The sequence below is a fragment of the Crassostrea angulata genome, chromosome 4 (assembly GCF_025612915.1).
Source record: "Crassostrea angulata isolate pt1a10 chromosome 4, ASM2561291v2, whole genome shotgun sequence".
Taxonomy (NCBI): domain Eukaryota; kingdom Metazoa; phylum Mollusca; class Bivalvia; order Ostreida; family Ostreidae; genus Magallana; species Magallana angulata.
This window is the reverse complement of record NC_069114.1, coordinates 21,030,601-21,044,093: the sequence shown is the minus strand read 5'-3', so window position 1 is coordinate 21,044,093 and position 13,493 is coordinate 21,030,601. Positions and strand designations below refer to the sequence as shown.

At 32.8% G+C, this 13,493-nt stretch overlaps 1 protein-coding gene across 2 annotated transcripts; it reads right to left on the bottom strand.

Annotated features, from left to right (window-relative positions):
• Window positions 1-3,380: 3,380 nt before the first annotated feature.
• Window positions 3,381-13,101, bottom strand: LOC128180690 (uncharacterized). Of its 2 annotated transcripts, none has more exons than XM_052848821.1 (10): window positions 12,892-13,099; window positions 11,394-11,509; window positions 11,130-11,284; window positions 7,488-7,637; window positions 6,308-6,437; window positions 5,727-5,849; window positions 5,405-5,519; window positions 5,142-5,210; window positions 4,946-5,046; window positions 3,381-4,553 (listed from the first exon to the last, which is right to left on the bottom strand). In XM_052848821.1, exons 1-10 carry the CDS (start codon window positions 12,985-12,987, stop codon window positions 4,433-4,435), a joined length of 1,176 nt encoding a protein of 391 aa, XP_052704781.1. In that variant the 5' UTR covers window positions 12,988-13,099; the 3' UTR covers window positions 3,381-4,432. The 2 variants fall into 2 exon arrangements, with proteins under 2 accessions (XP_052704781.1, XP_052704782.1); XM_052848822.1 differs by lacking the exon at window positions 3,381-4,553 and adding an exon at window positions 4,593-4,762 and having other exon boundaries at window positions 12,892-13,101.
• Window positions 13,102-13,493: the final 392 nt, after the last annotated feature.

Genomic DNA, 13,493 nt, shown 5'->3' with positions numbered 1-13,493 from the left:
TGAATTACTTAACCCCCCCCCCCCGGGCCCTTACTCCAAAAAAGAATGTAGAGAGTATCGTGTATCATGTAGATCAACATCGAAAATAAATACATGTAACAATAACATAACACAGATGGAAACAATGAATATTTATTGCCACGCGTTGAGCAAACACTTTATTCTAGTATATTTCGTTATCCACATTCGCCCAGAATTCGTTCCGTTGTTTCCCCCAGTTTTTTTGGCCAGCCCTATGTCATACGCACATTATAGGACCCACATGGTATGGTAATACAGAGTACAGTCCATGTTTCAGTTTCAGTTTATTTATTCCTTCCATGTAGTAGCCCCCGGTCTGTACAGAGGCACCCAGGGCACAGAAAATGCCTAGGACAAGTTGGGTGCCGTCCGCCAGTGACTATACTAAAAAACAAACCCCAAAACATCTTTATGTATTTTGAAAGCATATAAAGTATGCACTTTGTCTTTCCATGCATAATGCATGAAACTTGTTATTGTTGTTACGCAATATCAATCTCGTTTTGTTTGTAATGAAGAAAAGTTATAGGTGCAAGAGATAAAGAAAAAGTAACAAGATGGTTCTAACACAATTTGCACTATGTAAACAAAGAGCATGGACTCAGAATCAATTACTTTACACACACACACCCCCCCCCCCCCCCCCCAACCCCCCGGGCCCTTACTCCAAAAAAGAATGTAGAGAGTATCGTGTATCATGTAGACCAACATCGAAAATAAATACATTTAACAATAACATAACCCAGATGAAAACAATGAATATTTATTGCCACGCGTTGAGCAAACACTTTATTCTAGTATTTCGTTATCTACATTCACCCAGAATTCGTTCCGTTCTTTCCCCTAGTTTTTTGGCCAGCCCTGTGTCAACGCACATTTTTGGACCCACATGGTATGATCATGTAGAACACAGTCCATGTTTCAGTTTCAGTTTATTTATTCCTTCCATGTAGTAGCCCCCGGTCTGTACAGAGGCACCCAGGGCATATGCAGAACATGCCTATGACAGGTTGGGTGCCCTCTGCCAGTGATTATACTAAAAACACAAACCCCAAAATATCTTAATGTATTTTGAAAGCATATAAAATACATGTATGCACTTTGTCTTTCCATGCATAATGCATCAAACTTGTTATAAAAATACATTACTTGTAATTCAGTTATTCACTATCACATTCTCTTACTATGGTGCTCCGTTGGGATTATACATGTATGACGGAAATGCAAGGGTAGAAGAGAGTTTACATTTGTAAGTGAAGGTCATGGTGAAAAGAAAACGAAGAAACGAAATCAGATCCTTGATCCGCTCCCTTTTTTATTGTAGCTAGGAGCGGATCAAGGATCTGATTTTAATTAGATTAGAAAAAAAGTTTTTCTTTATAAAATATTGACATTTAACTAATAGGAAGAACTGCTTGTTGAAGTGAATTCTGTAATAGAATAACGTAAAAAAAAAAATCAAAAATTCACAACATACACTGTTTCTGTTCCTACATGTTATTTAAGTAAGCAATCAAACTAATTGAACCTTTCAGCAATATTTGGTACTAAAATTGCTTATGCTATTGCAAAAAAAATAAATTTGCATAGATGGGAAAAGCGACGTGATGCATAGATGCGGAAGCAAAATTGATACGAATCGTATGCAAGCGTGCGTTACTGTAATAAGCTGTCCTTACTAACTACCATTGGTCGTGTAACTTTGAATTTGAAACTTAAGAATAGCTTCAGATACAGAGTTTGATTTAAACTATCAAGGATGCTTAAAAACTCCCATCTCACTAAAACTTGCTTGATGGATATGTTTGTTCTTAAATAATATAACATGATTCCTATGATATTGTATTGTATAATAATATGATTTGACACAACATTGTATCATATAATAAGATACAAAATCATATGAAACAATACCATGCGATACTAATGATTCTTTCTTTATGACGAGTGTAGGGGGGGGGGTGAAATTCCACCGAAGAAACAAGATTCACCGGCTAGGACGTAGCTCTGCCGAGTCCTAGATCGTGAATCTTAGCCCCGAGGTGGAATTTTACTATCACACACGAGTATATAATGAATGATTATTTTTCTCGCATTATTTTACATTATAAAACAATATATGACAACTTTCTGTTATGACGTTCAAACGGTTACTCTCGGTTTATCCCTCCGCGTGCTTCAAATAACTAGTGCAAGTAAAAAAGAGCGTGCGACAGGTTTTTTTTCATTAAAAATATGGTAAATCGTAATTGATTAAGCAAGCCATTTACTAAATGGATAGTCGCAATCCATCATTTTGCATTTCACTACAGCAGACAACGTTTCTTTACGTTCTAAAGAGGCTTAGTAACACACAAAGTATGACTGAAAAATCTCACACTGCTGTCTCACACTGGACAAACAGATTCCACACCGCTGATAATGCGAGAAAATAATATATTGTATAAAACAATATCATATTATACTATATCGTATCATATAATATTACATTGTAAGATGTTATATGATACAATATGACATTGTATCACTTGTTTTGTACATTATGATACACTATTGTATCATTGCATATGTTCTACGTATGATATTGTATCATATGACATGGTATTGTACAATATGATATTGAATTATACAAGATATCATTGTATCAATCGATATTGTATCATATGATATGTTGTATCAAATTATATTGTAACATATGATACAATTTCATATCGTACATAATACATGCTACAATATCATATCATTCAATACAATAGCATATGATACAATATCATAATTTATAATATCATGCAATTACTTATACTGTGATTTCATTAATATTGAAGGGCAACAATTATCATGAATAAAGTGAAAATCACAGTTTCAAGGATACGTAAATTCGTGGCCAATGATCCAAAATACAATACAAAATGTATATAGAAATGGCATTTCAATGAACATTTAATTTTGTGGATCAACTTATAAACGAAATCTTCGAAAATTGGTATTCAACGAATATAAATGAAACCACAGTATTTGCGTTTTACCCCTTTACCCCTTACTTCAGATATATATTGCATCCAAAAATAAAGTTCCAACTGTAATGTATTTTTTTTTTAATTTGCATAGATTTTCAAGACTGTATTTGTTAACAGAATAAATGATATATTGAATCAGTAATTTCTTTTAAAATTCTAATACAAGAAATCTTTTAAATATGAAATAGAGAAGTATATTTCACGTGTTTGTATTATGTTTACAGTATAGGACTATTTCATATTTGACAAGGAAAATCATGAATTATTTTGTTTATTTTTTTAAATTTATTTAATAAGATAAAATGTCTACACGTTTTTATTTGTTTAGTGTCTATCTTTCTTGTGCATTTCCAAGGATGTTGATGAAACATAAATAGACTGCAAAATTCCCCTAACAGTAGTGCCAGTTCGAAATATTACTACGCTTTCCTGTTTAGGAACAGTTTTCTTTCTAGTTTAGATTCGTTATTATCCTTGACAATTGAATTTTGTAGAAATAAATATTAAAATCAAACAGTTTTGTTTTATTTTGGTATATTTTTTACATACAACAATAAACAACATAACTGAGTAAAAATAAATATGAATAAAACTAAAATACCTTGTATTTAATTTTAAACTTCAGATGATTAATATGAATATACATGTATTTGTTATTAAAAATATTCAATATATAAACTAGCAAAAAATCAAAATACAGTTAAAGATAATTCGCTACCTTAAAGTCTGTAATGTACATGCAGTTGCAGATATAGACAAAGCAATTGCTACATGTATAGTAGAAAAATAAATGTAGCTCTTTGGTGTGGTCTTATAGTAGGAACAGACAATGGATATGCAAATATGATAAGTTACAATACTGTATAATATGATAGAGGAAATATATCAATCATAGTATATTATATCATATACTGTGTTATGACATAAATTTTATTATGTGACATATTATGTATAACACGATACAAAACCGTATAATATCATATGATACTATTTCATATGACATAATATTATATAGTAGAGGATGATATGTTGTATTCTAAAGTAAAGTATTTATAAACATTGTATCATACAATACCATATGGAATTTACATATAATATGATTATTATACAACTTTTTATCATATGATATACGATATTGGGTCAAACCACACTGCAGTATCCATGAATATCCAAGATCATTAACCATGATTTTCAGTATCCATGAATATCCAAGATCATTAACCATGATTTTCAGTATCCATGAATATCCAAGATCATTTACTATAATTTCCCATAAAATATAATAAAGGTGGTCTCATAAAAGTGATGCCTCGTAAAGTTTGTCTCGATGATCTTCGTCATCTAAGATTACTTATATTTTTTTAAATATCCTTGTATTTTCCCTCACAAAATGATTATGCATCGTACGATCGAATGAGTTCGGACAGTTTATCTATTCCTTGTTCAATTTTATCGCGAGGAATGACACTGATGGAGATGCGTAAAAAATTCTTGTAGTTTCCACTCATCGACGCCCTAGAAAAAAAATGTGAAAAGTTTATAAAATATATGACCTCTGAAGAAACAACTGAACATAATCCACATGAGCAATGTGGAGTAAGGGTCTGTACCACCTCCCTATAAACTTCAGATTACTGTATACAGGGTAATTTCCACCCTTACTTATTTTCGCTTTCCTTTACTCGCAAACGCTTTGGCCCCGTCTTAAATTCGCCCAGACATAGCTGTTTTTAAAGAGACAATATAATACATTAGAATTCGCCCAGTCTTAAATTCGCCCGCTGACAATGAGGACGAATGAGGCGAAAATAAAACGGGGACGAATTTTCCCCTGAATACAGTATTTCAGATTTTCACCCTCCCCCTTAAAGAAAATTCTGGATCCCCGCTTATTTTGCACCACTTACCGTGAACCGTTCATAACCAACAAATTCTTTGCTTTAGCATTCTCTTGGAATTTTTCCCCGCTGATGATTTCAGGGAGTTTTAACCATAAAAACAAACCACCCTGTAAAATAGAACAAAGGCTAGATTTAAAAAAAAACCCGTTCATTGTCGATTTATTATGTCAAGATGATGACGGGGAAAAACAATCAAATACACCTTGGGCTCCACGAAACAAACAGGGGTCTGATTTTCTCGAAGTCGGCGACAGGCTGCTCGGATTCTGTCCTAGAATTATATGATACAGTGATCATAACATACTCATACATACATCTTACGTACCGTGTAACATGGACCAATATGCATGCAGAATAGTGCCAGGTAATAACGACTAAAGAGATATGCTGCTAGAATATCAAAGTTTGATAGAAATTCTAAATTCTCAGACTGAGAGTAAGTTGCTAATTGATATACTCTCCTACCCCGTACAACTTCCGCAGCCTAGCTAGATTGGTCTGCACAAGGCCTAGTTCCAATGCTTTCCCGACCAAACGAGACACGAAATGGTTAAAGCAAAACCCGCTCAACGTCGTATAACTGAGTAAAATGGACACATGAATTGCTCATTATAGACCATCAAGAGAAGGCATCTTTGAAATGAAGTATTATAAGAGCAGTGTGAGGAAACATTTTACATATTATCACGTTGTAGATTTTGAAATTAAAATATCTGAAATTTTGTATCAATACCAAACCAGTAAACGAAAGAGTTACAATATCACAATATAAATTTTCATATCAAACCAGTCTCTCAGCATTTGTATGATTCGCGGTGATGTTTCAATCCAACCCAACCGCATCCCCGGAGAAAAGATCTTGGAGAACGTGCAGTTAGATATTGTGTGACCTCTGTAATCCGGATCCTCTCTATAACAGAAATATCAAGTGAGTATATAGAAGCAAGCTTATATAAAGATAACTGAAAAATTGTGTCCCTTAAGACATGCGTCCTTTCGTACAAATCAATTGCAAAAATATTTACTTAAAAATGTTAAATGGCTTCTGAGAACTAAATATTCATTTTGAAAACGCTGTCTTAATAGGAGCGAATAACCCAAAATGAACTTTGTCGTAAAAGCAACCCTCAATATAACTTTATCGATATAAATATTTCATGAATAAAAAATATTAAGAGTATTAAATCATCCTGTATGCTGAAAGTTGATAATCTATATTGATTTCTCAATTTTATAAAAAAAAGAAGAAAAAAGAATTGGCCATTTTGAAAGTCCATTCATATTCCCCTCTTATTTATATAACTTGTTGTCGTAGGCACCTCATAAAAAACCTAGTTCTTTTTTTATTCTCCCATTTATCAATATTACTTGTTGTCGTAGGCCAAGAGCCTGGGTGGCGGGACCCCGTCCTCTGTGTAGGTCAGTAGATTGTACACATCCTCCGCAAACAGAAGCACATCGTACTTCCGGGCTAGGGACACGAGGCGCCGACATTTCTCTAGAATTACGTTAGACTGTTTACAGTAACATTTTTTAAAAGTCAAACTGCGTACACTTTTATTTTTGCCAATTTTTTTTTGTCGCAACAAACCACCTGTCAATGAATTGCGACAGTTATAATTTTAACCCTCCGTAAAAGGCACATTTTCTTTTATTATACTGAATGTCTTAATTAAAAAAACTTTACTGCTTTTATATAGGAATGACGTGAATTCTACAGCGAACCGTACGCGCATTATTTACGCGCATGTAACAATTCGTTTGATTATACTTTCATGTTAAATACTGAAATCTGATTGGTTTATACGCAATTGATAATCTGTTCTATTACCCTCAGCGTTAGCAACACACTTGGCAACGGGTAACACAATGAATTGTTACATGCGCGTAAATTATGCGCCTTCGGTTCGCCGTAGAATAAACGTCATTTGTATATAAAAGAAGTAATAATTTCCCTAAAATAAAGACATTCAGTATAATAAAAAAAAAATTGTGCCTGTTTGGAAGGATAACAGTTGAAATAACAGTTGAAATTGACACCCCTCGAAAAACATTGCCAACCTCCGCTTCGCGTCGGTTGACAATGGTTTTCTCGGGGTGTTAATTTCAACTGTTACCCTCTCAAACAGGCACTTTTTATATAGTGTTATCATTTACCAAGTGTGTTGCTATCGCTGAGGGCAATAGCACGGATTATAAAATGCGTCTAAACCAATCAGATTTCAGTATTTAACAGGAAAATATGATATATATTGTTTTAAACTTAACTGACCCGTTTTCAATTCCTGCACATACTATGAAGGGAAATGTGACAAAATGAAGTTATATGGGAAGAACTCATTAATTTAAATTAGTTTTTGCTGAAATGTACTGTCTACATAGATTTGTAGTTAAACCCAACAAGGTACATGTATAACAGCATTTGACGATTTTACATGTGCAACTGTAGAGAATCCTTCTCTACAATGAAATCATTAATTTATTCAAGTAACCTTTGGGTAAATGCATAAACGTGATAACATGAGACTGTATACTCTTCTATCATCACCTGGCGGGAGACACGACCCCATGGGATTGTGGTGGACGGTCATCACAAACAACATCCGCCGGAAGGGGTATTTAGTTTCTGTAGGCGCGGGGGTTTCCTGTAACAGCCTCTCGAAAACATCAAGGTCGATTCCATCGTCATCCGTCTGAACTGACAAAGGAAACAATTTCAAGAGTATACGATGGATAAGTCACTGTGGCTGTGAAGCTAATCCCAATATATAATCAAAGTACTGAAAGTACTGACACGAGTACATGCTTCAGGAATCAGACATTTATTGCCTATTTTCTGCTCTCAATAAGCAGAACTTGAAATAAATAATTAATAAAGTATATAGATATCTTATACTGGGCCATAGCATATCAAAGATAAAATATCATGAATCGTGAAAGATCATTCTTAAATAAGAAATTATATAGAGGAGCATATCTGAATATTCTTTAAAGGGACTTAGACTGAAAATTTTAAATTTCATCTTTCATTTTTTCATTATGTTCAGAATGGTTAATTTGGGTATTTTTAATGTCTTGCCAAAATTTAAAATCATAATTATATTGAGTTAGAAGCACGATACAGAGTTTTTATTTCTTTGTTTTGTAATCAAAACTCGAGTCTTGTTATTGTTTACATGTGTGTTTTGTTGGTATGAATTTCCGTCAAATGTTGCTGTCCTCTGTTGATAATAATAATATTATTATCATATATAGAGGGATGTTCGGCCATCTTGTACATTTGAGGGTCAGAATGTAAACATATATTGAACTGGATTGTTTTTGCCCAAAACTGACTAAAGCAGTTGTCATAACATAAAAAGGCAATACATATGAGTTTTACTTATTGTTAAGTCTGCAAATTACGCATACAAAACAGAAAAACAGAACAACACCTTTTTTAAAGCTGCGTGGTCCGATTTTATATCAGATTTTGTGTACGCTTTTAAACGACGGTTATGCTAAGTAGGTATATAATAAACAAACATTGCGGTAGTTTTCCCGGTCAATTAAGGACGTCGTTTAGTCAGGGTTTGAGTTCTCATTTTCGGATTGTCAAAAAGTTCAATTTCATGAGTAAAATTTGTTTTAAATACTAAATGTATTTATGAAATGAATTATTATTGGCATACCAATCGATATTTGTACTAAATTATGGAATTAGGCTCTGACAAAGTTTGACTTTTAGCAAAACAGGATGTTTGGACTGAATTTTTAAAATTTTGTTTTCCACTGAAATATTTTGGGTACTACTCTAATATTTAAAGTTAACATTTTATTTGTTAGTCAACATAATTTTGCATATTTTCTGTTGGTTTTCTCTTGCTTTTTCGTTTAGATAATCGTATGGCACACACTTCAAATATATTGAAAAATGCTTAAAAATGATAAAAGACACCATATCTCAAAATTTTGATCATTGACCTCATATAAATTTTATGTCAGCAGAGAAAGGTCAATATACTTAGTTTAATACTATAAATGTTTTGGCAATATCATCATTCAGTTTTTTGTTACATTGCATCAAAAATGGATAGAATTTGAAAATTGATAGAGGAAATTCGAACTAGAATATCTATAAAAATTGTGAATGAAAACTTAATGCTTTGTATCTATTTAATGTCACTACCATTCATAAACTGTATTTCATTTGTTGAAGAGTTAAGCAATTTGTATTATTTTCACAATTAAGAAAATCTCAATCATAGTGTAAATTTCTTATGGATTTTTCGTAAATTTTCAATGGTCTCTTCTTCTGTCATTCCTCAACTTATTATACTTCTTTTCAGAACCTTGTTTCGTTTTTACATTACATTTCAAACCATTTTTACAAAACTATATAGACACAAAATTTTAAAGGGTTTTATATATCGCATGCACGTGACGTTTTAAACCTTTCTCTTTAAAATTCTTGTACTATATATATTATAGTAAAAGGAATTTTTTTTATTTAGAAAATAAGTTTTTAAAAACGTCAGGTGTCTGAGTTATATTTAAACAATAAAATTCTTTCTTTGGTGATTCATGGGGAATATGAAGGTGGCGACATAGCAAAAAAAATGCATTATCCGCGTAATCGCTACCTTCATAACCCACATGAATCATTAAGAAGCATTTTATTGTTTATATTTGCATGTTTTTTAACAAATTAATAAATTGATTGTAAAAAGTAAGTAAAATTCATAAAATTACTGTTTATGTACATCAGTACGTTAGCTAAAAAAAACACCAAAATCGTCTCCATGATTATATTCCGTTCAGTCTGTGATTTTTCTTAGGTCGCTGCATACTGTTTCTGGCCAATCGATAAACGGGGCGTGTAGATTTCAGTCTTGTTGTTTTTATTATATAGCATTTAAAGTTATTCTACATTGATATGTAAATATAATATACATAATACAGAATTCAAATCATTACACCAGAAAGCAAAAAACAAAATGACAAAATTCTACTCATGTCCAAAATGCCATTAACTACAAGCTGCCATTCTGTAGACTAGGTAAAATAGTTTTTTGCCTCTGCTTATCAAATCGTTTGTAAAAAAAAAAAAACCCATAATGTTTATGATATTATTTCTTAATCAACGCTGACTATATATTGCCCCACAGTAACTACCACGCTAATCTATTTTTAATCTATGACGTATATAAACAGGCGCGCAGTTTTTCCGATGTGCATGTTGAAGGGCCACACCGACCTTCAACTCGACGAAAAATCAAATCACATAGACCCCCCCCCCCCCCAGCTCTTGATTATTTTTAAGTGCTTCAACTTTTTGTTTTGTCCCAATAAAATCATTTCACCTTTAATAAAGTGTAAGTAATGAAACGCATTCATGCTCTTAAATTTCAACTCTTGTGTGGGGAAAACGTTAAACGTCCACCACTGAGCTGAGCTCATCTGCATAAAAGCGATTACAGCGCGGATATCACTGAAGTTTCATATACATGCAAATACGTCAAATTTAATAAGCCTATAGCGATATTTTTATCAGTCAATAAAAATGTTCTTGGTTATGAAGAAACACACTTGATATGAACTTTATACAATTAATTGATGGCAACAATAATGTATCCTTAGTATATGAAATGTGTCAGAAGATTTTCCTTGAAACGATATTCTTGTCCGGATTGATATCAATTAACAAAAAGAAAATCATGATTTTCTGTTGATTAAAATACGTTGATAACAAATTTTACAAGAAGTCATTCTTTCATGATTCATATCATTGCATTTTGATAATTGATGTATTAGTCTGACCATCAATACGAATTTCGGAAAATGTGATTTAACCCAGTGATAGGAAACCCTTTTGCAGTGACTATACTGAGTTGATATACATCAACTCGTAAAAAGGAGGATGACCGTCAAACTATTCATAGAAATATATACAAGCAAAAGAGGCCAGCAATATCATGCATTTAATTGTATTCTTTATATTTATAATTCAAATATATTAAGAAGAATGTGTAAATATTTAAAAAAAAAAAAAAAGATATAGTCACCAATTATGATTTTAAAAGGAAAATAAACAAGATTTCTAAAAAAAAAAATTGAATTTTTTTATTCATTCATTTTCCTCTTTAATTCTTTTTTAAATTTTGTAAAATTTTAGTAGTATGCATGTTTATGATATTTGAGTGGTACTAACCAGGGATAACTCGGTGTTCATAGTCCCTTTGAAACATCCCATGAGCAATGAAATATGTTGGATCCTCCACAAATATAGGTGCATCTTTGCTCATAAGTACCGTGGTTGCTAGGTGTATTCCTTGTGTGGCGGCGGCGGTGATGAACAAATTATCGCTGAGATTTAAATATAGATAGTATTAAATAAAAGAGCAATTCTTTAAGCATTAACCCTAAACTTTGTTCAACTGGCCGTTCAACCGTTTGATTAGTCGCATTAACTCACCTGTCTACATTATCTTTATACTCAATTTTTAAAAATTCTGCCAACTGGTGCCTGACCTCAGGATCCCCCACTGTAGGCCCATAATCAAACAGCGCATGTTCGTCGACATCGTTCGTCTGAAAAGTAAACCAATTTTAAGATAAAAAAAAAACAACAACAAAAACTAAAGAATGTGTGTAACTACTTGCTTCAATTAAAAAATGACAATAACAAACCGTGAACCATCTGAAAAATCCATAAAATGAAATATAAATTCAAAGCAGAGCAACACGGACCTCCAAATAGAGGTAGGATCAGGTGCCTAGAAAGAGTGAGCATCCTCTGCTGACCGGTCACACCAGCCGTGTGCTCTTTGTAGTAATCGGGAAAAAAACCCCGGAAAAGTCCGTAGACAATTAGGTGATTAGTTATAGTCCAACAATTAGTATGAAAAACGTCAGTCAACATGCGACCCAGTGGAAGACTGTATTAGCTGACAAGGTCGTTGTATAGAACATACAATAGAACATACGAAAAGATGACTTTAAACGAGACTGTTGATTCCTGTTTTTGTTTGTCAGTGGCTTGCGTCGTCTTAGAAACTGTTCATACGAAGAGTATGCCCTTAAATGCGTATTGAATCAACTGAGAGACAAAAACACCATATGCATGTGGTGAAGATATATTGCTACATAAGTAAAGAAAGTTGACAATAGAAAAATTGAAGTCATCGTGTTTATCATAAAGTTTTGTTGTTAGGTTACCATCAATGTCCATTTCCAGAAAAAATATCCTAATATGAAACAGATGACGCAGACTCTGTGGTATATTTTATTTCAAGTTCACTGGAATATATCGAGTCGACGTAAGTATGGAAATAACAATACGTCGTCGATATACCAAGCATCTTTTTAAAGGGACTTGGACACGATTTGAGATCACCAATTCTAATTTTATTTTTTATATATAGAATGGTTTACTGTTGCATTTTAAATGATTGACCAAAATATTGAATGTTAAAGTCAAGTTACAAGCGAGATACAGAGATAAGAATTAGTTGTTATGTAAACAAAGCTCGAGTCTTATAGTTGTTTACAAAAAATGTAATGTAGAAAATTACCATTTTTAGATAGAATGACTTGTAAAAAGAATTTAAACTAATTCAGTATCTTCATAAATACTATTTTCAACAAAAGAAAGATACATTTGATTGAAACTTATACCAATACAACACATATGTAAAAAATGACAATATTCGAGCTTTGTTTACAAAATAAAGAATTATGAACTCTGTATTTTGCTTATAACTTGATATTTGACTTTCAAATTTTGACATAGCATTCTAAACTTCTATATATTTTCAGTATAAACATTGAAAATGGAAAAATAAAATTTGAAAATTTTAAATCAAATCGTGTCCAAGTCCCTTTAATACATTGCAATGTACAGGAGCATGACTAAATCAATTGATTTTATATTTAGTAATGATAATATCATTACAAGTTTATAGTTTACTTACAAGAAGAGCCTGTGTTGCCTTTAAGATGATGTCTTTACAACCTGCCAGCGATTCTTTGCCAGGTCCACCTAACGACAGCTCATAAACTTCCTCCATCTTCGAATAAAACACAACTGGAGAATATGCGTCTCTATTCTAACGATGACAACAGCTGAATTCTGTATATATTGCAAAGTTCAAGAATAATTGTGCTGAAGTATGCTAACTCATATATCGACTAATTATTTTTTTTAGAAAAATTATACTGTAGTTATTTAGGACTTTCGGTGGCCCGCCCTATTCTAGTGACGACAACAGCTGATATTCTTATTTGGCGCAAGGGTCAAGAAAAAATGTGCTAAATAAAGCTTACTCATATGTCGACTTGTTTATCCAGGAATCTACATTCCGTGACCCACTGTACAAGCTGCTACAGTGATAAATCATTGGGTTTATTAAAAAACTATTGCAGGCACGTAGTATCGGGGGGGGGGGGGCATTTTGCTTGTCAAGATTTTTGTTGGACGAGTCTGCCCTCCCCTTTCAAAACAACGCTACGTGCCTGGAATACTAAATGATATCCCACGCAAGCGCGGAAATTGAGACAATGTTTCATGTCTAGA

Excerpts from the sequence above, each read along its gene's own strand:
- LOC128180690 (XM_052848821.1), bottom strand. The coding sequence starts at position 12,987 with ATGGAGGAAGTTTATGAGCTGTCGTTAGGTGGACCTGGCAAAGAATCG. Across the intron at positions 5,520-5,726 it reads ATACAAATGCTGAGAGACTG|TTATACGACGTTGAGCGGGT; the intron begins GTTTGATATGAA and ends CATTTTACTCAG. Across the intron at positions 5,211-5,404 it reads GGCTGCGGAAGTTGTACGGG|GACAGAATCCGAGCAGCCTG; the intron begins GTAGGAGAGTAT and ends ATATAATTCTAG.